Raw genomic sequence first — 26,965 nt, forward strand, 5'->3', positions numbered from 1 at the left:
GTACTGAGCCCACCTTGGCACCTCAGTGCTACTTTGTGTGCATATATTCAGTGCCTCTGATGTTCCCAGACCAAACTCCCCACAACCCTGAATGCGCAGTTATCTTGGCATCTGTTTGAATGGATCTCCCCTCTAACTTATTGGTTTCTCTGCTTTTGTCTCTACAGTACTCTTTGCAGATTTTATGTCATTTTCAAGCCACTAAAAATTTACTGTCAACAAAATTCCAGAATACTCTAAGGAGGAAACAGCAGTCCGCTTTATCTGTTATCTGAGGAAACAGGCTGATGTTAGTTATGCACTGTGACATTTAGTTCCTCTCTTTACCTTAAATGCAAATCTGTGGTAGGAGTTCTAGTATTTGAGGGTTATGTGCACCTTCAGCTACTTATGCAGCATTTAGCACCCGGTGATGTGGGCATTTTAAGTGAGTGACACGAGTGTATGGGAATCCCAGTGGACATTTTATTACTTGGGTACAGGTACCCATTTAGTTCTAGCACAAAGTTCTGGTTCTGTGGTTTGTAAGTTACATGATGAAAATTGATCACTTCTTGCACAATGATGTTGTAATCCTGGTAGCCACTGTGTTTCTCAGGATAAGAATCAGAGAGTAGAAGGCAGTTGGCTGTGAAGGTTCTTTATGGAACAGGATTGGGTCTTCATCCAACATTTCTCAGAATGTGCTTGACTGTTTGGAAATGCTTTTGTGCTACTCTTAGGTATGTGTGAGTTTGATTTATAAAAATTATGAGTAAAATGAGGGCCTTGGCCTGAGGAGATACTGTTTTGGTTGGTGAGAAATAAGTGGCTAACTGGTATTTGTAGCCATCCTTCTTGCCTCAAAAGTGTTTCAGAGCCACTGAGTTACTTTTGGAATGCAGTCACCATTGCTGTGTCTGGGATAGTTAAGCACGGTTCAGCATACAGCAAATGGAGAATGAACTTGTATTTATACAGCACTTTTCAAAACCTCAGGTTGTCCCAAAGTGCTTTAAGCCATTGAAGAACAGTTGTTGTTCATCCATTGTCATCGATGAGGACCTCGACACCATTAGTCATTTTGAGGCTGGTTGCGGTGTGTCCGAAGATGACTGATCAGGCCAATTCGGGCATGGAATGTCCTGGCGCATATTGGACAGACTTGTGTAGGCACTGTAGTTGTTGCACTGGTGGTTCTGGATTTGCGCAGCTTGCACTTAAGTTGTGCTTTAGCAATACACCTTGCTTTGTGAGCTTGACAGCCTTTGTGGATGAGGCAGCGCCAGGGAGGGCGGTTTTGTGTCAGCGTTTCCCAGGTGGTCGTTTCAATGTCAAGCGACTTCAGGGAGGCCTTGTGTGTCTTTGAAACGTTTCTTCTGCCCTCCATGCGAGCATCTTCCAGCAGAGTGTTCCCCAAAAAGGAGCTGCTTGGGTATGCGCTCATCTGACATACGGATGACATGACCTGCACTCTCATCAGCAGTGTGTGGACTGATGGTAGACTTGCTCTAGAGAGAACTTCAGTGTCTGGTACTTTCTTGCTGTCGGATGCGTAATATTTTGTAAAGACAAGTCGTGGAAATTATTCAGCTGTCTTGTATGCCTTCAATACACAGCTCACGTTTCACAGGCATACAGGAGGGTAGTGAGTACCACGGCACTGTAGACGTTCAATTTTGTTGCTGGGCTGATTCCTCGACATTCCCATACAGTGGAGCGCAGTCTACCAAAAGCAGAACTTGCCTTTGGTATTCTGCAGTTAACTTCTGCATCAATAGTCACTGCTTGGGAGAGGGTGCTGCCAAGATAAGTGAGTTGGTCCACTGCTTGTAGTTTCTACCCTTTTATTGTGATTATGGGTTCTGTGTACAGTGCACAAGGAGCAGGCTGGTGCATGACTTTTGGTCTTTTTATTGTTGATGGTGAGTCCAAAGTTGTCACAAGCCATGGAAAATTTGTCCATACTGACTTGCACCGCTGGCTCTGAGCCAGCATACAGGGCACAGTCATCGGCAAAGAGGAAATCTCTCAGAACAGTCTCTTTCACTTTGGTAATAGGTTGAAAAGCTTCCCATCCACTCTGTACTTGAGGCTGATTCCAGCAACACTGTCCTGGAAGGCATCATTCAGCATGGCAGTAAACATCATGCTGAACAGTGTGGGTGCGAGCACACAGCCATTGGTGACTGGGAATGCCTCAGAGGATTCTCCACCATCCAGTACTCTGGCCATCATGGAACTGGCGTACCATCTGCATGAATTTGAGGGGGGCAGCCAAACTTTGACGTGATTCTCCACAGGCCTTGATGGCTTACAGTATTGAAGGCTTTCGCGAGGTCAACAAAGGTTGTGTAGAGCTCACGATTCTGCTCCTGACACTTCCCCTGAAGTTGGCGCACAGCAAAAATCATGTCATTAGTCCCACGACCTTTGCGGAAGCCACGCTGTGACTCTGGAAGCAGGCCCAGCTCCAGATGAGTGATCAGAAGATTTAGCAGGACTCTTGCAAGGACTTCTCCTGTGATGGAGAGTAGTGAGATTCCTTGGTGGTTGTCGCATACTTGCCGATTGCCCTTCCTCTTGTAGAGGTGTACGATGGAAGCGTTTTAAGTTCCTGAGGAATGGATCCTTGCTTCCAAAGGGACTGGAACAACTCAGTGAGCTTTTTGATAAGTGCAGGACCAGCAGCTTTATAGATCTCTGCGGGTATGGCATCTACCCCAGGGCTTTGCCACTGGATAGCTGGCTGACAGCTTTCGTGACTTCGGCTACTGCTGGTGGGTCATCCATGGCACTGTTGATATCAACCTGGGGAATCCCGTCTATTGCCTCATCGTTAATAGACGACGGTCGGTTGAGGACGGCTTCAAAGCGTTCAGCCCATCTCTGCAGGATCTGAGCCTTCTCTGTAATGAGAGTTGTACCATCTGTACTGAGGAGGGGGGAACTCCCAAGAGATTGAGGTCCATAGAGAGTGTTGAGGGCTTCATAGAACCGTTTCAAGTCATTTCTGTCAGCATATCCCTGTATTTCATCTGCCTTGGCACTCAGCCAGGCATCCTGCATTTTACGCAGTTTATTCTGAACTGTCCTGTGAGCACTGGTAAAAGCATTTTTCTTGGCAGCTGAAGATGGGTCGTTCTGACAGGCCCGATGAAGACGGTGCTTTTCAACAAGCAGAGCCTGTATCTCTTCATCATTCTCATCAAACCACTCATGCTGCTTGCGGGTGGAGGGCCCAACCGTCTTCAGCGCAGATGTATGGATAGCATTCCTGAAGCATTCCCAGTCATCCTCAGCGCTGCCTGTGAGGTGTAGGTCATCAAGCTTGATTTCTAAGTCGTCAGCCAGTGCTGAAGCTATGCTGGGGTTCTTTAGCTTGGCCACATTGATTCTTTTCATAACCTTGCTTCCTTGTGGTCACCTCTTGGGTCTGATGCGGAGCCTATTTTGGAGACAATGAGCCTGTGATCTGTCCAGCAGTCAGACCACACATGGCCTTGGTTACTCTGACATCCTGCCTGTCTTTTCTCCTGACAATGTCATAGTTGATAAGATGCCAATGCTTAGGGTGGGCGTGCATCCAGGAGGTCTTGTTACGGGTAGGCAGATGGAAGGTTGTGTTGGTGATGAGGAGGTTGTGTGCTGCACAGGTCTTCAGTAAGAGTAGGCCGTTACTGTTACACTTGCCCACTCCATGCCTCCCAATGACGCCTTGCCAGATTGCAGAGTCACACCCTACTCTTGCATTGAAATCGCCAAGCAAAACCAGCTTGTCAGTACTCCTGACTGCTGATACTAGGATGTCTAGTTCTTCGTAGAACTTGTCTTTCATCTCGTCCGGGTTGTTCATTGTGGGGGCATAGGCGCTGATCAGGGTGGCTTGACTTCTGTTCTGTAGCAGAAGCTGTAATGTCATAAGCCGGTCGTTCACACCCTTGGGTAGACTATCAAGTTTCCAAATAAGGTGACTCCTGACGGCGAATCCAACTCCGGCATCACGACGCTCATCGCTGCTGCGACTGCTCCAGAAAAAAGTGTATCCACCTCCAGCTTCAGTCAACTGACCTACGTTGGCAAGCCAAGTTTCGCTCAGAGCTGCAATGTCAGTGTTGTATCTTGCAAGCTCTCTGGCAACTAAGGCTGTTCTTCTCTCTGGTCTGTCTGCTGTAGGGTTGTCCAAAAGCGTGCGCACGTTCCAAGTGCCAATGGTGAGCGATGTCACCTTGTATTCTATTTTGTGTGTTCGACCGCAAGATGGGATCCCCGCCAGCTGCGGTAAAGTGGCCAGGGTGTAGTAAAGCACACAATGTTTAGGGCACCTTTCTAGCCCCTTCCTCAGTCTATGGAGGTGAGCAGTGCGTTCCTGAAGAGGACTGCTCAGTCGCCCAGGTAGACGCCGAGTTCCACTACTGCTTCGGTCAGTGGAAAATGACCGTTAGACCAGAGTTGCCTGCGTGTAGGTCCATGACTACCGCTCCCAGTGTATCCACACCTGCTGCTTCGTTGCTTGCCCATCGCCACAGGACTTCAAGGGTTGAACAGAAAATTGATGATGGTGTCGAAACTAGTGCTTGATTTGGATTAAAATGAGGGAGAGTTGTGCAGTGTCAGCCTCACTGTCTCTTTCCAATCCCCATCTAGATCCAGTGCCAAGACAAGAGTCAAGACGACTGGAGGTGGGACTAGGCGCAGTGGATGACCAGGACGTCTTCTGTGTCTTGTCCTGCTCTTCGCGTTCCACGACGCTTGCAGAGGCCGCCTTCTTGTCCATTGGACTTTCCATTGGTCTCTTCTGCTCAAGCCTCCAGACGCTGTCTTCACATGCTGGGATAGACATCTCCCTATCTCACCAAGGGTTGAGACCTGTCGGCTACCCTCACCTGGTTTAGCTGGCTTGTCGAGGCTGTTGCCCAGGTGTGGCCGCTGTCGCGTGCAAACGGCTACAAGGAGCCACAGGTGAGAGCTGAGTGCCAGGTGGGGACAAAGGATGGACAAGCAGCCCTGAAAGGACGCGACATGTTCCCCCACCAAAGGTATTACCCTTCCCTGACACCTCATACATGCCCTTACTGAAGAACAGTAGTCACTATTAGTATGTAAGGAAACCCAGCAGCCAATTTTCACACAGCAATCTCCCACCGACAGCAATGTGATAATGATAAGATGATCTGTTTTAAAATCAGAAAAAGCCTACAGTGCAGAAGAAGGCCATTTGGCCCATCAAGTCTGCACTGACACTCCGAATGGGCATTTTACCCAGGTCTACAACCCCCCCCTCCCGCCCCCCCAAATCCTCGTAAGCCTGTGCATTTACCATGGCCAATCCACCTAACCTGCACATCGTTGGACTATGGGAGGAAACCCATGTAGATGCGGGGAGAACATGCAGACTTCACACGGACAGTGATCCAAACCAGGAATTGAATCCAGGTCCCTAGCGCTTTGTGGCAGTAGTGATAACCACTGTGCCACCATGCTGCTATGATACAGAGAACTCCAAAAGCTGGCTTGTTGAATGAAATAAATGTTTGGTTAATTTTGTAGCTTTTTCATGTTTATTGAAGAACTCCCCTTCTCAGCAGCAATACAGTTGCATTTATATGTCTTTAATGTGATAAAATGTCTCAAGTTGCTTCACAGAGGCATAAAAAATAAAACATGACACTGAGCCATGAGATGTTGAAGCAAAAATGTATTCAAAGGTTTCAAGCACTGTCTTAATAGAGGAAATCATGATGTGGGTATGCCGGCGTTGGACTGGCGTAAACACAGTAAAAAGTCTGACAACACCAGGTTTTAGTCCAACCTATTTATTTGATAATATACTCGCAAGCTTTCGAGGGGTTACCCTCTTCGTCAGGTGAATGGAGAGTTCTGGCCTCAGACAGAGCATATAAAGCACAGACAGTTTAGAGATTACTGATTAAAATGCGAATCCTTACACCTAACCTGCTGTTCAAGACCTGAAGTGGCTGATAATGTGAGTGGTAGGAGCACTGATCACAGTTTAAAGAGATGTGTATTGTCTCCAGACAGTACAGTAAGTGAGGTTTTGCAAACCCAGGCAAGTCACGGGGGTTACAGATAGTGCGACATGAACCCAAGATCCCTGTTGAGACCGTCCTCATGTGTGCGGAACTTGGCTATCAGTCTCTGCTCAGCGACTCTGCGCTGTCTCTGCTTGGGTTCATGTCGCACTATCTGTAACCCCCGTGACTTGCCTGGGTTTGCAAAACCTCACTTACTGTACTGTCTGGAGACAATACACATCTCTTTAAACTGTGATCAGTGCTCCTACCACTCACATTATCAGCCACTTCAGGTCTTGAACAGCAGGTTAGGTGTAAGGATTCGCATTTTAATCAGTAATCTCTAAACTGTCTGTGCTTTATATGCTCTGTCTGAGGCCAGAACTCTCCATTCACCTGACGAAGAGGGTAACCCCTCGAAAGCTTGCGAGTATATTATCAAATAAATAGGTTGGACTAAAACCTGGTGTTGTCAGACTTTTTACTGTTTAATAGAGGAAAGGCAGGTAGAGAGGCCGATTAAAGCCTAAAGCCTTGGGGCAAGAGGTCTGACAGTTGAACCAAACTGACAGTTAAGATGACCAAACTTTAGCTGAGAATAAAGTTTATTCCAGTGGTGGGTGTTTTCAGTCTCGAGTTGTTTCAGAGGTGGAGGTGCAGTGTGTCTAACTTTCAGGGTTAGAAGATGTTGACTGTATGTTACATAGGAGCAGGGCTGTTGCGTGGATGAGGTTGCCTATTATGTGAGCGCTGTTTTACTTTGTTGCCCTTTCAGTTCCCATTTCTCCAGGATAGAAAATGGTGCTGCACCACAGTGACAAGTGTTTTGCCCCTCCTTTTAGGTGCTCTTGTTTTCTTTTTCAGATGTTTCTTTCGCTTCTGTTTTTTTTTGGTTTTTTTGATATTCTTTGAAGTGGGCTGTGGGCTTTTTGGATGATTGCGCTGAGTGGAGCTGCTGAGGCCAGTGCAAGGCTATCTGGAGTGAGACTGGGGTGTGCGGCTGCAGGGGGAGAGTGAGGTGACATTAGGGCTGGGGAAAGTGCGGCTTTAACCAAGAAATGTTGGGGGAGCACGGGGGAGGCTCGGCTTTACCGAGGCCAGGGGAGCGGGAATTAATGGGGGCTCGGCGAGCAAGGTGATACCAGAACCGTATACAGTTACTTGCTGTTGGAAATCAGTCATCGCAATCCAGTTGCTAAGAAATCGTGGTCTGCTGAGCTGAATGATTACTGACCTGTTACTCTTACATTGATAGTCATGAAGAATTTCATATCTATTGCATCAAAGTGTCTTTCAGATTCTCTTGTTCCACATTTTGATCAGTGACAGTTTGCCTATCAACTTCATAAGTCAGTGATGATGCCATTCTAACCATGGTCAGTTGATCCAACAGCACGTAGATAGAATCATAGAAACCTACAGTGCAGAAAGAGGCCCTTCGGCCCATCGAGTCTGCACCAAACACAATCCCCCCCAGGCCCTACCCCCATATCCCTACATTAATCCCGTACACTAATCCTTCTAACCTACGCATCACTGGACACTAAGGGGCAATTTCTTAGAATGGCCAATCATCCTAACCCTCACACCTTTGGACTGTGAGAGGAAACCAGAGCACCTGGAGGAAACCCACGCAGACACGAGAAGAATGTGCAAATATGGTTACCTATCTTCATTGGTTTCTCTTCAGTTTTTAATACCATTCAGCCATTGAAGCTTATTAAAACCTTGATGTTAATCCTACTCTCCTAATTTGCATCAGTGATTTACTTCATAACAGAATAGTTTTTTCTTTGTTCAGAGGTGCTGAACTTTTGGAATTCTTTTCCCCAGAGGGCTGTGGAGACTCAATCATTGAGTATATTGAGGACAGAAATCAATAGATTTATAAGTTATTAATAATGTCGAGGGACAGGTAAATGGTGGTTTAGGTAGGTGATCTGCCATGATCTCCTTGAGTAGCAGAGCAGGCTCGAGGAGCTGAATGCTCTGCTCCTCCTATTTCCCATATTCCTACATTTGGACGGGGCCCTATGGGTGTTAGTTTCCATGCTTTTACTTGACACCATGTTAGCAAGTACTGGATCTGTTCAGGGCAGGGGTACAGTGATCTTTACTTTTCATCCTGTGTTTGGATGACAGTCAATCAGAGTGTGAGAACCTGACAATCTAGGAACAACAAAGGAAATTCGAAGGAACTTGATTGAGAAGCTCATAAGATGGTGTGATTGCAACTCTCTTCAACTGAACTATGATGGAAGAACTACTTACAGATTTTAGGAAAAACAATTCGTGATATTGTTTCTCTGATGATTCATAATATGGATATTGAAATAGTTGCTAACTAACTTTAAGTATCTAGGTGTCAAGGTAGATAATAAACCAGTGTGCAGACATTGTGGCCAAGGAATAGCCCAGAAATTTTATTTCCTTTTGAGTAGATCCCACTGCAGTTGAGAACATTATCCTGTTTAGATGCCTCGCTTGGTACCGTTGTCTTAGTAAAGTAGATTCTTTAAGGGTACAGAGATTTTTGAACTATATCTCTGAACAAAATCTGTTCTTGAAATAATTTTGATGGAAGTGTGTTGAGAACAATGAGAATCCATCCCTTGCCTCATTATTACTTGTTGTTCAGGGAAAAAGCTACAATCCTTGGATGCAGACTAATCACTTCCTGAACTGACTTTTTTGTGCTATTCACTAAGAATTCTTTTAAGAGGAGTTTGATGTATAGACATTTTAATTAATGTTAAAACTCTGTGATATTGTAATTTTAATTTTTTTTTACTTTACAATAAAAATTAATGTTTATTTATTAGTCACAAGTAAGGCTTACATTAACAACCCAATGAAGTTACTGTGAAATTCCCTGAGTCGCCACACTCCGGCACCTGTTCGGATTAATGCCCTTAACTGGCAGGTCTTTCAGGTGGGAGGAAACCGGAGCACCTGGAGGAATCCCACGCAGACGCAGGGAGAATGTGTAAACTCCACACAGACAGGGACCCAAGCTGGAAATCGAACCAGGGTCCCTGGCACTGTGAGGCAGCAGTGCTAACCACTTGCCACAATGTGGCGCACTTGTTGTTCATTTGTATGCAATTTTTTCATATATGAGCAATGTACCTGAAATGACTTTCCATGTAGGCAATAAAGTGAAATTGAACAGATTGATTTATGAGTTTGAACTCTACTATAATATTCATATTTAGAACATCTGTGCCCACTCTGAGAAATGTTTACTTTCTTTAAAAAATGTTGGTGCTGATAATGGGGTTGTTAATTAGTCAGGCTTTGAATAAAGATGCCATAAGGATGGAGGATGGGGTTTGTGATGAACATTTGGATTGGTTAAGAATTGGTTCAGTGGTGTTCCTCAGTATTTAGCTGCTCATTTGCTCAATCATACAGGGCATTTCACCAGTGCCTGGTTTGCTAAATGACAAATAAACCTCAGGCCCTGAAATTGTGCTTCTGTAATGCTTAACAGTCTAAAAATAGAGCTCCTCCTCATGGCTGAAAATGGTATAGTAACATTGAGTAGCTCAGGGTAGGTCTTGGCCCAACCACCATTAGCTGCTTCTTCAATGATTTCTCTGCCATTATAAGGCCAGAAATGGAGATGTTTGCTGATAAATGCATATTGTTCAGCACCATTCACGACTCTTTAGATAGTGAAGCTGTCCATATCCTTATGCAGAGCAAGAGCTGGACAACATTCAGGCTTGGGCTGATAAGTAGCAAATAACATTTACGCTATACAAGTGCCAGGCAATGGCCATCTCCAACAAGAGTGAATCTTAACAATCTACCCTTGACGTGCAATGCTACTACCATTGCTGAATACCCGCCCCTGTCGATATCTTAGGGGTAGTAATGATCAGAACTGGAGCAGACACATAAATATAAATATTGTGGCTTCAAAGGCAAGTCAGAGGCTGAGAGTTCTGCAGTGAGTAACTCGCTTCTGCATTCTTCTTGCCTGAGCATAATCTGTAAGGCACAAGTCAACATTGTGATGGAATATTCTCCATTTGCCTAGAAGAATACAGCGCAGCCAACTCCACAGGAAACTTGACACCATCCCGGACAAAGCAGCTCACTTGATTGACATCCCATCCACCACTTTAAACATTTGCTCCCTTCACCACTGATGCATAGTGGTAGCAGTGTGTACCATCTACAAAATGTCCAAGACGTCTTCAACGGCACCTTCCAAACCATGACCTCTATCCCTCGAACAACTCCACTGGTTATGTCATTTTCCAGCATTTTCTGTTTTTGTTATCATGCCATTAGGTGTTCATGAGCCCTTCCTGTATGCAAATTGGTTGCCACTTTTCCCTTAATCACAACAGTGACTATACTTTAGAAGTACTTCATTGTCTGAAAAGGTTTGAGATCGCCCATGGTGGTGAAAGGAACTAAATAAATGCAAATTATTTCTTGCATCTTTTGCACAGTTTAGGTTACCCCATGTTTCTTGTATTCTTTTTGCCTAATGGCTCAGGTCAGGATTGGTGCAACTAAATTGCACACCCAATGTATCCTCTGGTTGCTAATGCTCACATTAACAGGGCTTATGCCAAGAAACATTAAATTGGCAAGTGCAGTTTCCGCACATAGAATTTATAATAAATAGGTACACTGTACTGAGTAACGAAGTGGAGGTGCCTATTAAGGTGACATGTTAACAATATGCTGCTTCTGAGTCTAGCCACTAGTTAAACATAAGGTTATTGCACTTCATCCATGAGTGTTTTTGTCCCAGTAGCCTGCTCCTCCCCATAAAGCCAGATTAATAATAACTGCATTAGTCATCAAGTTGATGTCTAAAGCAGGGTATCTGACACATCCTCTTTTACTCCTCGAGATTGCTGGTATTACAGGAGCACAAGGTATAGAGTCAAACAAATGAAAAAAGAAACCGCTTTCTACCGCACACTGGTATGTGAAATTTGTGAGTTCATAACATGTGTTTTCAGTGTGACTCTGTGGACTAGGATTGAAGGGATAATATTTTTGTTCTGTGGGAATGTAGAGAAGTAATGTCCAATATGCACTGTGTTGGAGTGCTAGGTTTGGGTGTAAGCCTAGATTAACATTTGTACTGAATAGAAGGGAATTTGTATTTGATGCTTTGGGATATTCCAGGCTGTATACTTGCAGCGTAAGTCAGAGCTGAGAGGGGAAGGTTTGTAAAGGACTTTGTGCGGTGGGTGGAGGTGTAGGATTGGAATAGAACAATACATAATACCAAGGATTATTAGCATGTACTGCATCTATGAGTATACCCCCAGGCTTTATATCAAAGTAAACTTAAATATTTGCAACGTAAATTACTCCAGCCCAAGTAGATAATCATATAAGAGTGTGTGATGAACTGTGCAAGTATTGTGTCCAAGAGAATATTGAATTCGCAGGTACCTGTGAATAGCATGTGTACAATGTTGTTGATGTGTGGGATTGTTTTTGTGAGTGCACTTAATTGGAATCGTGTGTGCTGGTCAGTTCACTTGAATTTCCAGAATTTGATTTAGACTTGATCTGTTGTCTTCATGAATAAAAAATAAAATGATTGCCAGTAAGCAAGTTGTGCAGACATTGGGCAATCTTCTGCCTCCTACTATAGTCCATTGAAGCAGTGAGTTTAAATATGTTGTTTCTTCTTGCTAGAGCATTCAGTTCAATCTGTAATGGATTTGTTATGGATAGAGTCTCACCTTGAATCAATGGATGAGCTTCAGTGAAACATGGAATTCAGCCTGAATATTGCACGAGGAAGAGACTGTCAGCTGGCATATCAAGCATGGCTGAGGGGTTTATTTCTTATGTATCTGAGGGAGAATAACCAACCATGATAATGGTGTGCTACGTTTCAAAAGTGTAGCTGCAGAGGCAGAACAAACCAGAAATATTTGTTGGCAAGAAAACCTTAAGATTTAGTCGGACAGAAATTAGGTAGACTAGGCAGTGCTTTAAAGGTAGATTGGGCTGTAGAAATTTGGAGATCTCTCCCAGCACCCCAGCCACCCTATCCTTTTCTACTCTATTATGGTTAGTTTTCTAGTTCATTTCTCTCTCACCATTTAAACTACGTAAACCCAACAACAACTGCTTGCATATATATATCCGCTAGGTGAATGTCCCAAGGTGTTTCATTGAGTATTCAGAAAAGAGTGGATGTGCAGACAGACAAATAGATATTAGAATGGGAAACCCAAAGAGAGTTTGATCAAAGAGGTTGGAAGGAGAGCATTGTTGGGGTGTTGCTGATGTTGTGGACGTGGCAGCTAAATATCAGGCAAAGGGAAGAGAGTTGCACAAAAAGCATGAGTCAAAGGAATAGAGATGTCAAAGGGGAAGTTGCAGATTTGAAGGAGATTACAGTGATAGATGTGAAGCAATTAAAGAGGAAGTGAATTATTTACTTAAGGCATTGGGTAACTGGGAGCCGACTTAATTGGCAAGGAGAGCAGTGTTAGGTGAGCATAACTCAGTGTGCAATAGGACTCACTTGGCAATGTTGCGGTTTAAGCAAAGATCAGAGGCTGGCCAGGGTAAACATCCGAACAATCAAATTTGATGCTGGAAAAGGCTTGCTGGGGAGTTTCACTGCAAGTTGGGCCTTTTTAAAAAATATTCATGGCATGTGGGTGTTCCTGGCAAGGCTGACCATTCCTAATTACCCTCAAGAAGTGAGGTGGTGAGCCACCTCTTGAACTGCTGGAGTCTTTGTGATATAGATAGACCCACAATGCTGTTAGACAAGGAATCATAGGTTTTTGACCCAGCAACCACGCAGGAATGCAGGATAGTTCCAAATCAGGATGCTGTGTAACTTGGTGGAGAACTTTAAGGTCGTGGTGTTCTCATGCATCTGCTGCCCTTGTCCTTCTAGGTGATAAAGTCAGAGCTTTGGAATGTGATTTTGAAGGAGTTTTTATGAATTGCTGTATTTCATCTTTTGGATCATAGAATCTGCAGTGCAGAAGGAGGCCGTTTGGCCCTTCAACACACTGCTGCCACTGTGTGGGGGTGGCAGAGGGTGTGAATGTTTAAAGTAGTAGATGGGATGCTGATCAAGTAATTTGCTTTATCCTGGATGGTGTTGAGCTTCTTGATCACTTTTGCAGTTCATCCAGGCAAGTGGAAAATATTCCATCATACCCCTGAGCTGTGTCTTGTAGGTGTACGGGCTTTGAGATTCAGGAGATGAGTTATTTACCACAGAATTCCCAGCCCCTCTCCTGCTCTTGTAGCCACAGTGTTTATATGTTTGGTGCAGTTCAGTTTTTAGTCAGTGGAAACCTCCAGGATGTTGATAGTGGGAGATTCAGTGACATTAATGCCTTTGGGTAGATTCTTTCTTGTTCAAGATGGTTATTGCCTGGCATTTGTGTGGTGCAAATTTTACCTGGCACTAATTAAACGAAGCCTAAGGCAAGCAATTTTACTGGGGTAGATATCGCTAAGCTTTGTGGTGGGGAATACATTGAGTTTGAAGCTTAAAGAGTAGTTTGTGCAGCTACACAATTATATTCTGCTGTGGAGTTAGATCACATCTTATTTACGTCTCAAACCCATTTACATATCCTTGTTCCATTACTCTTAATGCCAATACCAAGAAAATCTGTCAGTCTTAAAACTTAAAAATCTTGATTGATTCTGTAACCTTATGGGAGAGCAAATTTGGTGTCTTATTCATTTGCCGTTGAGTAAGACATCAGATTTGCAAACTGCTGCTGATTAAGACAATAGCTGAAGCTAATAAAACTTTGAGATTTTTTTTCTGTCAATGGCAGGACTGCTTTTTTCCCAAGCTTCTTTTCAGTTCTGCAGCACTGATATCAGGGAACCAGTGAGCAGGGTAGAATTACAAAATATATGTAGCACAGAAACATACAATTCGGTGTAACCAATCCACTTGAGCCTCCTCCTGTCTTTCCTTATCTAACTACAAGCAAACTCTCTATTTCCTTCTCTCCATGCTTTTCCAGTCCTTCCAGTATCTGTACAATTTGCTTCAGCCACTCCATGTAGTAGCAAGTTCCACACTCCTGCCTCCTGAATTCCCTATTTGGTATCTTGGTGATTCATTTATATTGATGGCCTCTAGTTTTGTTCTTCTCACAAGTGACCACGTTCTTTCTCTGTCTACTCAAAGCCTTTCATAATTTTAAAGATCTTTACAGGGATATGGTCCCTGGAAAGGTAGGGGGTTTTAGTTCAGTTGGGCAGCATGGTCGGTGCAGGCTTGGAGGGCCAAAGGGCCTGTTCCTGTGCTGTAATTTTCTTTGTTCTTTATAGATAATTTCCTGGTAGGCATAATTTCCAATTTTGGTAATCACCCTTGTAAATCTACTTTGCACCCCTTCTGGTGCCTATATACCCTTTCAATAATATGGTGACCAAAATTACACAGTGTATTTCTAAGTGTGGTGCAAAGGCTTAATATAGGCTGAACGTAAAATCTCTACTTTTAATTTCTGTTTGTCTAGAAATGACTTTGTGCTTGGTTTGTTGTTTTGTTAATGGCCTAATAACATGCATTGCTACTTTTTGTGATCTGTGTACTTGTATACCAAAATTCCTTTGTTCCTCTACCCCATTTAGGTTCATATTTTCTAAATAATATGAGATGTCATTATTTTTCTTGTCAACATGTAATATCTCACACTTATCTGTGAGGAAATTCAGATGCTATTTATTTGCAAGTTTATTAGCATCTTTTTGAGTGAGTTGCTATCCTTTTCAATACTGACTACCCTTTCCTATGAGTATGGGTGGCATGGTGGCACAGTGGTTAGAGTGCCAAAAGATAGAAAGCACAGTCTCCCAGAGTGTGCTGGCTCCACGGTTATTCACAATTTATATTGATGACTTAAACTTCAGACTTATAAACACGATTTTTAAATTTGCTGATGAATCATAGAACTCTACAGTGCAGAAGGCCATATGGCCCATCGAGTCTGCACTGACCCCTACCCAGGCTTACCCCATAATTCCACATATTTACCCCACCAATCCTCACAGCACCAGGGTCATGTGTTCAATTCCGTTCTTGGGTTACTGTCTGTTGAAATTTGCATGTTCCCCCCGTGTCTGTCTGGGTTTTCTCCGGGTGCCCCAGTTTCCTCCTACAGTCCAAAAGATGTGCAGGCTAGGTAGATTGGCCATGCTAAATTACCCCTTAATGTCCAAAGATATGTAGGTTAGGGGCATTGGTGGGGTAAATATGTGGAGTAATGGGGTAAGCCTGGGTAAGGGTCAGTGCAGACTTGATGGGCCATATGGCCTTCTGCACTGTAGAGTTCTATGATTCATCAGCAAATTTAGAAATTGTGTTTATAAGTCTGAAGTTTAAATCATCAATATAAATTGTGAATAACCGTGGACCCAGCACACCCTGGGAACTGTGCTTTCTGTCTTCTGGCACTCTGAATAGATATCCTTCACCCATACTTTCTGCCTTTTTGTTGCAGTCAACAAGCTTTTTGTGATGCTGTTCTCCCTCTGGGTCATGGGAAACGGATCATAGCTCTTGGAACTATTTCCTTGAGACAACTAGGAATGAAGAAAATTCTAATTTTATAGTACCTTTCATGACCTCAAGATACTCTGAAGCACTTAACAAGCCAACCAAGTACTTTTGAAGTGTCATCACTGTTTAAATGTAGGGAAATGCCGTTTTCAGTTTGTGCACAAGGAAGTCCAACAAAACAATAAGGTACATGACCAGACAGCCTGCTTTAGTGATGTTGCTTGAGGAATCAATATTTGCCTGGTCACGTAAATGAGAGGATTATTCTGCTCAGTTGATAGTCATGCATTTGGAAAGCTCGCAAGTTCAAGATAAAAGATTCTTGCAATGAAAGGGCAATTAACTAGCTAGTTGAAATATTGACGTAGCAGCAGAGAGAAGATATGAGTCAGCTCCGTTGTTGGGAGGGAAAGGGAGGAATGAGTAGTTGAGTGCTCCAACGCTCGATTCGGGATCTTGTATCAGATCATCTATTAACATGGAGGTGGGGTAATTCTGATAGCTTTGCACTGTCAGCAGATTTTGTAAAACTATGTAATGTAATGCACATTGATAAAATGAAACATCTAGACAAATTAAATGGATAAATGAATGCAGTCTGGAAAAGAGATGTGGATTTAACGTGGATTATTTTAAGATAGTGCACTCCTGTGTAGGGACTGTATTTTATTCTGCACAGCCCATTGGTAGGGCCCTATTTTGAAATGCCTGAAGATGATTTTGAAACTAATTGAGATGAGTCTGTGTGAGTTTGGGAGAATGATATCCGTCAACAGCTTCTGAGGTTTGCACCACTAAATCTATGTGTTTATCTCTCTCTTTGAATTCAACAACTAAAAAATAGTACTTTGTCCATGGTTACAGGGTCAGGATAAATGAGCCAGATTTAGTGGTGCAAGTTTAGGGGGTTGACTCATAGACATTAATCACCAAGAATCCAAATTAAACCAGCACAAGTATAAAAACAGTTTTGCAAATCTGTTTAAAAATATCAGCTAATAAAATGAAACTTCTCTTGGGGAAAATTCAGTGAAGGTAAAGAATTGAAAAGGCTGATACTGCTGTATTTGTGTATCCAAAGAGAAAGTTGTTGTATCCCAGTGTCAGCGACTGTGTGCCAGATAAATCAAGGAGGAAAGTATAGAATAAATGGGAACGCTATTCAGTTAATTAATCCGAGTCAGTATAATGTTATGAAAAATAACAATTTGGATTTTATAATTGGCTGCATAACCAGAAGGCAAGAAGAAACATGTGAAAGCAGGTAAGGCAATGATTTGCAAAGACTAAGGAGAATGAAATCAATTAACTTCTGTTGGTTGAACTGATGGGGAAATGTAGATGTTTTATAGCTTCCAGCTTTTTGGATCTGAGGAGGTAACCTTTAATTCTGCCAATGTGAAATAACCAGAAGGTAAATATTTCAAATCCAATGGAGAGGGACTGAGCCCTCAGTTCTTTTTAATATACAGCTGTCAGTGCAAATCAGAATCGTGGCCAGGAACACAAATATCTTCCACAACCTAAAAAATCCTCATCATAAAGAAGAAAAACAGATTGTTATACAATTGTGTAAAGGATAACAGTTCAGATGGACATAGAAAGGTAAGGGGTTCAGAACAAATAGATATCATGTTCAGTTTTATTGCGAAGAGTAAGGTTTCATATGATTCCAGTAGTTACTCAAAAGGACAGGTTCTGCACTATATGGTTGCTATCTCCGCGTTGAAGATTGATTGTGACATTATGATAAAAACCCTCAAGAGGCCAGTTTGATATACACTTCCAGGATATTGCTGAAGGACAGTCATCAATCTGCACAAGCTGGACTACTTCAGTGATAAACAGATGAACTAGTGCCTGTCTGATGCAAGAAATATCGTTGATCTTCATACACTTTGTTGCATTCCTTAAACACTGCAAAGATTTCAATTTGTTGCGGGGGGGGGGGGGGGGGGGGTGGCGTTGGAAGGGGGGAAGGGGACGACATGTAAAATGCATTGGGCTCAGCCCATCTCTTTCGGGTGCCGCCACCCACCACCGCCACATTAACCTGCCTGCCCTGAGTTCTAATGAGACAACGAACTACCTAGTTACGTGGCAATTCAGGGTCTGAGTCTGCTTCCATTATCGTAAAAGGCAGTCCAGAGTGCAAATGCACTCATCAGTTGGGGGGATGCCTTGTCCCCCAAAATGTAACCCACCCAATGTTCTTCCTTCCAAATTGCCCTTCAAAACCTGAGCCCCCTCCCTAGGCTCTCTGATTTATCCTTACTCTAAAGGCCTGACTGTCTCCAGTCACCATGATCTTCTCAAGGCCCTCCTTGTGGTCCCAGCAGCACCTACTGCAGAACTCTGGCAATGCTGAGTGGGACTTCTTGTCCACTGAGAGGCAGAAGTCAGACCCTGAGCCTATTTAGCCCACCGGTCGTATGTTATCATGTTCCTTCTGGGGGCAATGAGCATTCTCCCCTTTCCTCCTCGTGAAATCTGGGCAAGTGAAATTTTTGATTTTGATTGTTGATAATATGGCAGCTACTTTGCACACAGCATGATCCGAATTGATTGAGAGCGGAATATTGGATGACATACATTTGTGCTCAAATAATGCCATTGGATCGTTAAAATTTGCTGAAATCGTTAGTACAGACAGATGGATCCATATGTTGTAGCTTCCTCTACTGCATTTTAATGTCAGCCAAGTTTTTGTGCTGGAGTGATTAGAAACCACAGTCTAAAGGTGAGGGGCCTAATAATATGACATTTTACAAACTCAGGAATCTTGGCTGTGGGCCAAATAAATGAAGTTCAAGTGCTTTTGTAATGTGCCCTTATTTAAACTAGAATACAACATGAGGCAGGATGTTCAGTGATAATTGGGACAAACCTTAATTCCAGAAGGAAATGATTAATGTTTTCCCAATTGCATAAGGAATTTTGATGTTGACAATCTCAGATCTGCAATATCTCCTGATGTTAATTGCTGATTTGGGTTGGACCTTGTGATATAAAACCACTTGGAACAAATTTGAGGACATTTCATTTGGATAATTAAACTTCCACGATGTCCAAAGATTTGCAGGTTAGGTGGATTGGCCATCCTAAATTGCCCCTTAGTATCCGCAGGTGTGCAGGTAGGGGAATTAGCCATGGGAAATGTGCAGGCTTATGGGGATAATGCGGGAGGAGGGCCTAGACTGGATGCTCTTTTGGAGAATTGGTGCAGACTTGATGGGCCGCTTGGCCCCTCTCTGCACTGTAGGGGTTTATGTACAATAGCTCCCTCTACAGGTAGGTGGGTAGAAATAAGTGCACAGGACCAGAAAAGATTTCTGACATCCATTTGGTTGGATTATTGCTAAAATTAAAAAGAAAAACCAGCATCTTTATACTGTCATAGTATAAATTTTCCTCCAATTCTCACATTTCAATTTTGCCTTGCTGCCCCACAGCGCCTCTGCAGCTCAGCATTTTTGTGCAAGTTTGGACCAAGGCTGTTACGAGATTTGGAGCCAGATTGGCCTAAAACAGAACAAATCCAATCCATCCAAATTGCACCCTATCAATCTAGTCTCAATCACCTGCAGTGTTATTGAAGGTGCTGTTGATAGCGCAATCAAGCAGCACCTAGCAACAATTTGCTCACCAATACTCAGTTTATTATTGTCAGGGCCACTTGGCTGCAAATCTTGTAATAGCCTTGGTCCAAACTTGCACAAAAGTGCTGAGCTGCAGAGGTGCTGTGAGGCACCAAGGCAAAATTGAAATGTAAGAATTGGAGGAAAATTCTCAATAGGTTCGAGTCAAGCTTAAAACAAAAGAAGATGCTCTTGGGTGTCTGCCTGAGTACGTTGCTGCAGAAAATCTTTAGGGTACTCTCCTAGGCACGACTACTTCAGTTGTTCATCAGTGACCTTCCTGCCAATATAAGGACAGGTGTGAGACTGCTTGCTGATGATTGAACAGTTTTCATTATCTTTTGCAACTCTTCGGATACCGAAGTAGCCTATCCTCCTGCAGCTAGACCTGAGCAACATTCAGGCTTGGGCTGATAACTGACAAGTAACATTTGTGCCACATGTGTAGGCAATGCCCATCTCCAATTAGTGCCAGGAGTGTGTGCCATCTACAAGATGCACTGCAGCAATTCACAAACCTCCTTCAACAACACCTTTCAAACCTGTGTCCTCTACCACCTAGAAGGACAAGAGCAGCAAACATAGGGCAACAGTACAAACTGCTTATTGCCCACCAAGTTACACACACCAATCTGACTTGCAACAATATTGCAATTCCTTTACTGTTGCTGAATCAAGATCCTGGAATTTTCTTCCTCAGAACAATACAGCTGTAACCAAATAGACTAGCTCTTCAAGACAGCAGCTCACTTATCACCCTCGAGGGAAATTACGATGGGCAATAAATGGTGGTCTAGCCAGCAATGCACATCCCACGAAAATAAGTTTCTTGAACTGTTTTCTGAAGTAAACCTTGTAGATTCTGTAATCTTGTAGTGCAAATACATCCAGTTAATATGAAAGCTCTTGGCGGCTTATCTGACTCGTATATTGGAAGAGACTTTGGTCATTATATCTTGAAGCTATTAGTAATCAGCTTATTTTCATGGGGGAGAGGGACAATGAACTAGAACTTTCTGAACAAGTGACGACAGATGAATGGTTATATACTTATTGATGTGAACTTGTAATGAGCAAGAAATATCCCAAAAATTATAAATCGCCACAGGTTGCTGGACAATATGTGCCATTCTGCTGCTACCTTTGTGCAAACCTCCCTGTGAGTTTCATGAAGTTATAAGAACATAAGAACATAAAAAATAGGAGCAGGAGTAGGCCATCTAGCCCTTCGAGCCTGCCCCGCCATTCAATAAGATCATGGCTGATCTGTCGTGGCTCAGTTCCACTTTCCCGCCCTCTCCCCATAACCCTTAATCCCCTCTCTTATCAAGAACCCATCAACCCGCTTCTTAAAAATATTTAGCGAGGCAGCCTCCACCACTTCAACGGGCAGAGAATTCCAGAGATTCACCACCCTTTGAGTGAAGAAGTTCCTCCTCAACTCCATTCTAAACCGCCTCCCCTTTATCTTGAGGCTGTGCCCCCTAGTCCTACTGTCTTTTTTGAGCGGGAAGAGTCTCTCCACTTCTATCCTATCCATCCCATTCATCATCTTATACGTCTCAATGAGATCTCCCCTCATTCTTCTAAACTCTAACGAGTACAAGCCTAGTTTATTCAGCCTCTCCTCATAGCTCAATCCCCTCAACTCCGGTATCAGCCTAGTAAACCTCCATTTGTCCATTAATTGCCTATTAAACCTGCCATGAAAAGCTGAGTTCAGTAATTAATGGCATGGTAATTGTTCATGACAGTCAATTAACCCCTCTGGCCTAGAATGGAAGAATTAGAAGCATGAAATCTCACTTCAGGTACTAAAATTATTTTTGGAGTTTTTTTAAAGTAAAGTTTTAAATGTACAAATGTCATTTTATACTTTTCTATTTTGTTTCTTTCTTTTCTCTGCCATAATCTAATTTTTCTTCCCCTCACTTTATTTCTGTTTCCATATCTGATTTGACATTATATTCACCCATATTAATTCTCTCGGTCCTTTTTATTTACTTCTCAATCTTTAAATCTCATTGGTTAAGGAGATTTGCTATTTATTAAGTTTCCTGATGTTCAGCTCTAACGAAGAGTCATCCAGCCTTGAAATGTGAGCTCTGTTCTCTCTCCTCAGACCTGCTGAGATTTTCCAGCATTTTCTGATTTTGTCCCTGATACCCTGTTGCATTTGCTGCAATGTTATAACAGTTGAAGTGCGTGGGGAGGGGGGATTTATCTGACTGAATACCCCAAGAGATGCCGTGCTTCAGCAAATTCTGGCCCCATCTTTGTAGATGAGAAGAGTTTTTAGGAAATGTTGTCAAGCTTCCTACTGTCTTTGCCATTCCATTCTGTTTCCCGGGCTCCCCAACAGTGATGGAGTGTGGTGTAATTATGCAGTAGAAGCGCTAAAGGAAAATGCAAACCCCGTGTTTGAGAATGGAAGCTAGTAGAGGTGAGATATTGACCCAAAGTGTCTGATTTAAGTATTGGGCTACCGGCTATAGCTTTTATTTTTATTTATTTGTTTGTGGAAAGTGGGTGTCATTTGCTAGACCATCATTTATTGCCTGCCCCTAATTACCCTTTATCCCTGTAAACGATTTGTCCTTTAACTTATGGGGAGGCGATGGACTAGTGGCATCATTGCTAGACTATTAGTCCAGAAATTCAACTAATGATCTGGGGAGCCCGAGTTTGAATCCCACCACCATAAATGGTGGAATTTGAATTCAATTTAAAAAATCTGGAATTAAGTACCTACTGATGACTGAAACCATTGTCAATTGTCAGACAAACCCATCTGGTTCCTTCAGGAAGGAAATCTGTCACATGTAGGCTAGTCTGGCCCACATGTGACTTCAGAGCCACAGCAATATGGTTGACTCTCAGCTGCCCTCTGAACAAGGGAAACTAGGGATGGGCAATAAATGTGCACTGCTGCCTCTTAGCACCAGAGACTTGGGTTCGATTCCTGGCTTGGGTCATTGTCTGTGTGGAGTTTGCACATTCTCCCCATCTCTGCATGGGTTTCCTCCGGGTGCTCTGGTTTCCTCCCACAATCTGAAAGATGTGCAGATTAGGTGCATTGACCCAAATAGGTGCCAGAATGTAGCGACTAGGAGAATTTCACAGTAATTTCATTGCAATGAAATAAGCTTTATTTGTGATTCTTAAATAAACTTTAACTTAAATGCAGGCCAGCTAGCGGCACCCATGTCCCACAAATGAATTTAAAAGAACTGACTGAATTTTTAATTTATTATTTGGTTATATTCAATTCAGCATTCCCCCCAGAAATAGAACCAGACTGATTGCCATGGAATTATGAATTGCTGGTTATCTGGAGAGGTTGTAGTTGATCTTTCATAGATGTTCTAACAAGTTGCTATAGCATTGAAATAATTAGAAGATCCCAAGAATCCAGCCAGGATGAAATGGTCAATTACTTATCACATCTTAAGCTATCAGTAAATATCATTTTCTTTCAGTGTTGGTGGATAGGCTTATTGAATTGTCCCTCTTTGCTTCCTTTTTTCTGATTCTTGTTACTCACTCTTTGTTATTTGGATGAAATGTTTTTGGAATGTGTCAAGAATTTACTTGCATGTATCTGCATGGCAGCTGCAAGGCAATTTCCAGACATGTTGGGATGATTTGAGTTGGCAGCAATGGTTGAGTGATTCATAGTTTGCTTCCAGTATCTGCTAATGCAGACTGGCTGGAGCAGAGTGATCACAGAACAGACTATAAAAGTTGGATATTTAGTGCAAGTGGGAATTTGGTGCAGAAGAGGAAGGAGGTATTGCTTTTTGCTTCCAGTACTACTTGTAGTTCATGTAAGCTTGAGGCAACAAGTACTTAAATATTCCATTCAGTGTTTGTATTAGTTATGTATGGAGAAAGAGAACATTTTAGTGCAAATGAAACAGTAGGTATAAATCATATAGATAAGTCAACACAGTTGTGTATCTGCACTCCAGTATGTGGGAATTTGTGGACAATGAGCCTATGCAGAGTGAAGTCAAAAGTTGTGTCAAGTGGATTAGCCAGGGTAAATGCCTATGTCACAAATCTGTCTGGCTCAGAATCATTGAACTGAAGCACAGGTTGAAAATAAATAAGGAGGGGTGCAGTGCTTGGCCAGTTTGCCCTAGACTTCGGTTACACTTCCCGGAAAGGTACATGTTTCAAATGAGATTGACATGATTGATCGTGTACAGAGTAAGGGAAGCCCAGGTAAAGCATAGAAAGAGGATTGGCAGACACTAATATTATTTAACTAGTACAATCTACTTGCTAGTTGTGAAGTTAAGGATAAAAGATGTTGGAAAGACTGACACAGCGCAGACCATAACACCTTAGAAAGGGAGGCTGCCTAAAGGGGGAAGTGGGTGAGGTCACATTTAGAAAGTACCAGGAGCTAGAGCTAAATCAAAGAAAAAATCTCAAGGTTTGTAATTTCCAGAAATAACTTTTTATTGGAATAAGCCGCTCCTGACCAGGGGTGTGACCAGGGTCTTAGCAGAGAAGAGTGGTTAGAAGGACTTCCAGCTGGTAAATTGCAGGGAGGGTTCAGGTGTAAAAGCTGGTATTCAAAATAGTTCACAAACAAATGAAAGGGAGCAGAATAGAGTAACATTCGGAAGTTATGTTTTTTAGCAATATAGTTAAACTGCTTAAAGTAGGAGAAAACCATTTTAAAGAAACAAAGAAAACATTAAAACTGAATGACAGGTTGGGGGTGTGGTCCAAATAAGCAATCCTTGTACAAACATACAGAGTATCAGGAACAAACTGAATGAATTGCAGATGCAAATTCAACTTGAGGGTTTTAATGAGGGACTTTAGGAGTGAAGCTGGGAAACACTTCCATATTCAGGGTGTTATAAGTTTAGAACATCCACAGACTCGATAATAGCTATTGTCATCTTTTGAATGGTTCTATCATATATTAAGCTGATCTTTCTCTTCACCCTACCTGTAACTGCAACATTATATTCTGCACCTTATCTTTTTCCTTTTCCTCTGTATACTTCATGAGCAGTATGTTTGGCCTGTGTAGTGCACAAGAAACAGTACTTTTCACTGTATCCCAGCATATGTGATAAAGTCAAACCAAATGGCAATTCAGATTAGACTAATGTTAATTTTAAACTCAAATTGAGATTTTTGGTACTCAAGAGTCTTAATGGGATATGGGACAAAGGCAAGAATGGGGAGTCAGCTCACTGATCAGCCATGATCCCACTGAATGAATAAATAGGCTTGAGGTTAAATGGCATACTCCTGTTCCGATGTTCCTTAAGTAGTAGAATCACTTGGCCGGTGCTTTGATAAGCAACAGTAAATAAAGCTAAAAGCACATATACCTGGTGTGCTGATGACACATATGTGGGTCTTGAGTTGTTTGTTGAAGTGCTACTGTGCCTTATAATAGATTTGCCTATTGCGATTTTGAAGTTAGTGCCCACTCAATTGGAGTTTCTCTTCGGATCCCTGTATTAAAGACAAAGCAAATAACAGGTAAAATTGCTACCATGCTGTAGTCTGCAGTAATTTCCGAGTGGGTTGTATTTCTGATGATCTTAAATTGAACTACCGCATGTCAGGCCTGATGAAAGATGAAGGACCTTGGACATGGTCCCAAAGATTTATTGTCATGTCTTCCGAGTCAAGGCGTCACCAACAAAACTCAAACATTTCTTGCAAACCTGTTTGTTAACCTTTGTTTTAAAAGAATGGCATTTGATAGGTGAAACAGTAAAAGAATTCAGGGAGCTGAGAGATTTAGGGATTCAGAGATTTGAAAATTTAAAAATGGATTGATTTAGCTGTATTTTGTTCCTCAAAAGAGGCTTAAGGATCCTAAGATATAGGATATAGATCCTAAGGTATAGTAATAAGTAGAAGACAAAAGCAAAGCAGTAAAATATTATTTGTAATTTAGCATGGCTTGGCTCGGAAAGGGTATTAAGACCTTTGCAAGCATTAAGGTCGATTCACTAAAATGGTATCAGGAATTAGATTCTTTTGTTGAGAGACTTGGGAAAGTGGGGTTCTTTCCAAGAGGGAATCAAAGTTGAGAGGAAATATGGTAGAGATGTTTAAATTTTGTGGGGTTTTAATAACGTAGATTTGGGACCAGTTTTATTTTCGTTCATTGTCAAGTCAGAAGAAATGGGAAAGATTTCATGAAATAGGTTGTTAGAATATCATAATAGAGATAGTGGTGTATCTTAAATATTTAACCACTCCTTTTCAAAAGTAAAAATTTTTAAAAAATCTATGGATAATGGGATTAAGTGGAAAGTTCTTTCAGAACGCTGATGTAAGCAACTGAAAGGCTGCTTCTTGTGCTTGAAACTGCAGCGTAAAATCATTGTCTGGTTTGTTATTGCAGTAATCTATATTTATAACATAATTGCTATCCCTTCTTTTTCTTCCAGATGCCTTGTTGGCTGATCTAGAGTCGACAACTTCACATATTTCAAAAAGGCCCATTTTCATCCCAGAGGAGACTCCATACTCCTACCCAACAGGAAGCCATATTTGCCAGGAAGTATCTGTGCCCCCACCAGTGCCGCCACCTCCCTCTGCTGATGCTCTGAATGGAGTGATTATTGACACAGTTGAACAGTGGCAGCCTCCTGTTTCAAGATATCAACAGCAACAGGTAGGTGTAAGCCAATCATTGGCGTGTGTTTCCAGTCGGTTATTGTTTTTGCCCCTTCCATACACACCCCTCGTGGCACCTTCACCTGAATTCTTCATCTTGAATTTAAATATTTTATTTAATTTCCTGTATTTAACTCCTGCAAGGTATTAACAGAATGAGAACAAGTGTAGCAAAATCTACCAAGATTTAAATCATCTGGGTTGACTAGGCCTCTCCACCAATTTTTTCAGTGTAACTTTGATCTTTCAGTGAGCTTAAGTTTGTTTCAGTTTAATGCCACTGCCAGCATCTAGGGAAGAACAATATGCCTTTAAACCCTGCCAGCAATAACTGTGTTCCAACATCACCCATTTCATAATTGTCTTCTGAAAAATAGGTTAAACCACCTTTTGTATATTCTGCTATTTGGTATCATCTGAAAGGATTTATTTGTTTGGTAAAGTGAGGTCTGCTGTTTAATGTTTTTTGGTGGGTGACTAAATGTGTCAATGACATTTTGTGTGCAGATGAAATGTGAATGTTCTCTGTGTCAATGATTTGAACTCAAGTAGGGGAAGGGGAGGAGGCCTTTGGGATTGACAATGACCAGCAAGGGGGAATGTGATTTATAGTGTACACTGAAAGTGTAACATGGAATAGACATAGGAATAGAGGGATACAAACGGATGGTCTAGTTAGGAACACATGATCGGTGCAGGCTTGGAGGACCGAAGGGCCTGTTCCTGTGCTGTATTGTTGTTTGTTCTTTGGACCATTTGACGGTGACTGGCATAGAATGAGTGTTTGGAGTGTGACTGGAATTCTAGTCAGTATCCCTTTTGCTGTGTCTGCACTTACGACAAAATGTATAGAATTATAGGAACAAGTCCAAAGCAATTCCCAGTTCTCCAGAAGTCTCATTTATTCCTGCCACACCAAGCCAAAACTTTCAATGTCTTTCAAAAATCATTCTACTCATCTCGAGCCTTCCAGTTCCAATTTTCATCAGCAAGGGTCATCTCGGTAACTCCGTGTTCCTTGAATCTCCAAATGTCTAATTTGTTCTGACCTCCTGTCCTTCAAGCAGAAAACAAACTCCCACAGGCATCCTGCTTCTCCA

General features: G+C 42.4%; 1 protein-coding gene across 6 annotated transcripts in view; it reads left to right on the plus strand.

Moving 5' to 3' along the window:
- LOC145355967 (paxillin-like) overlaps positions 1-26,965 on the plus strand; it is a 162,760-nt gene that overhangs the window by 95,004 nt on the left and 40,791 nt on the right. For all 6 annotated transcript variants that reach the window (XM_080208494.1, XM_080208497.1, XM_080208496.1 and 3 more), the window contains exon 2: positions 25,637-25,863. In XM_080208494.1, coding sequence (XP_080064620.1) covers positions 25,637-25,863 — 227 coding nt within the window. The remainder of the gene's footprint in view (positions 1-25,636; positions 25,864-26,965) is intronic.

This window comes from Carcharhinus amblyrhynchos, chromosome 20 (assembly GCF_965287045.1).
Source record: "Carcharhinus amblyrhynchos chromosome 20, sCarAmb.v2.hapA, whole genome shotgun sequence".
NCBI classification, from domain to species: domain Eukaryota; kingdom Metazoa; phylum Chordata; class Chondrichthyes; order Carcharhiniformes; family Carcharhinidae; genus Carcharhinus; species Carcharhinus amblyrhynchos.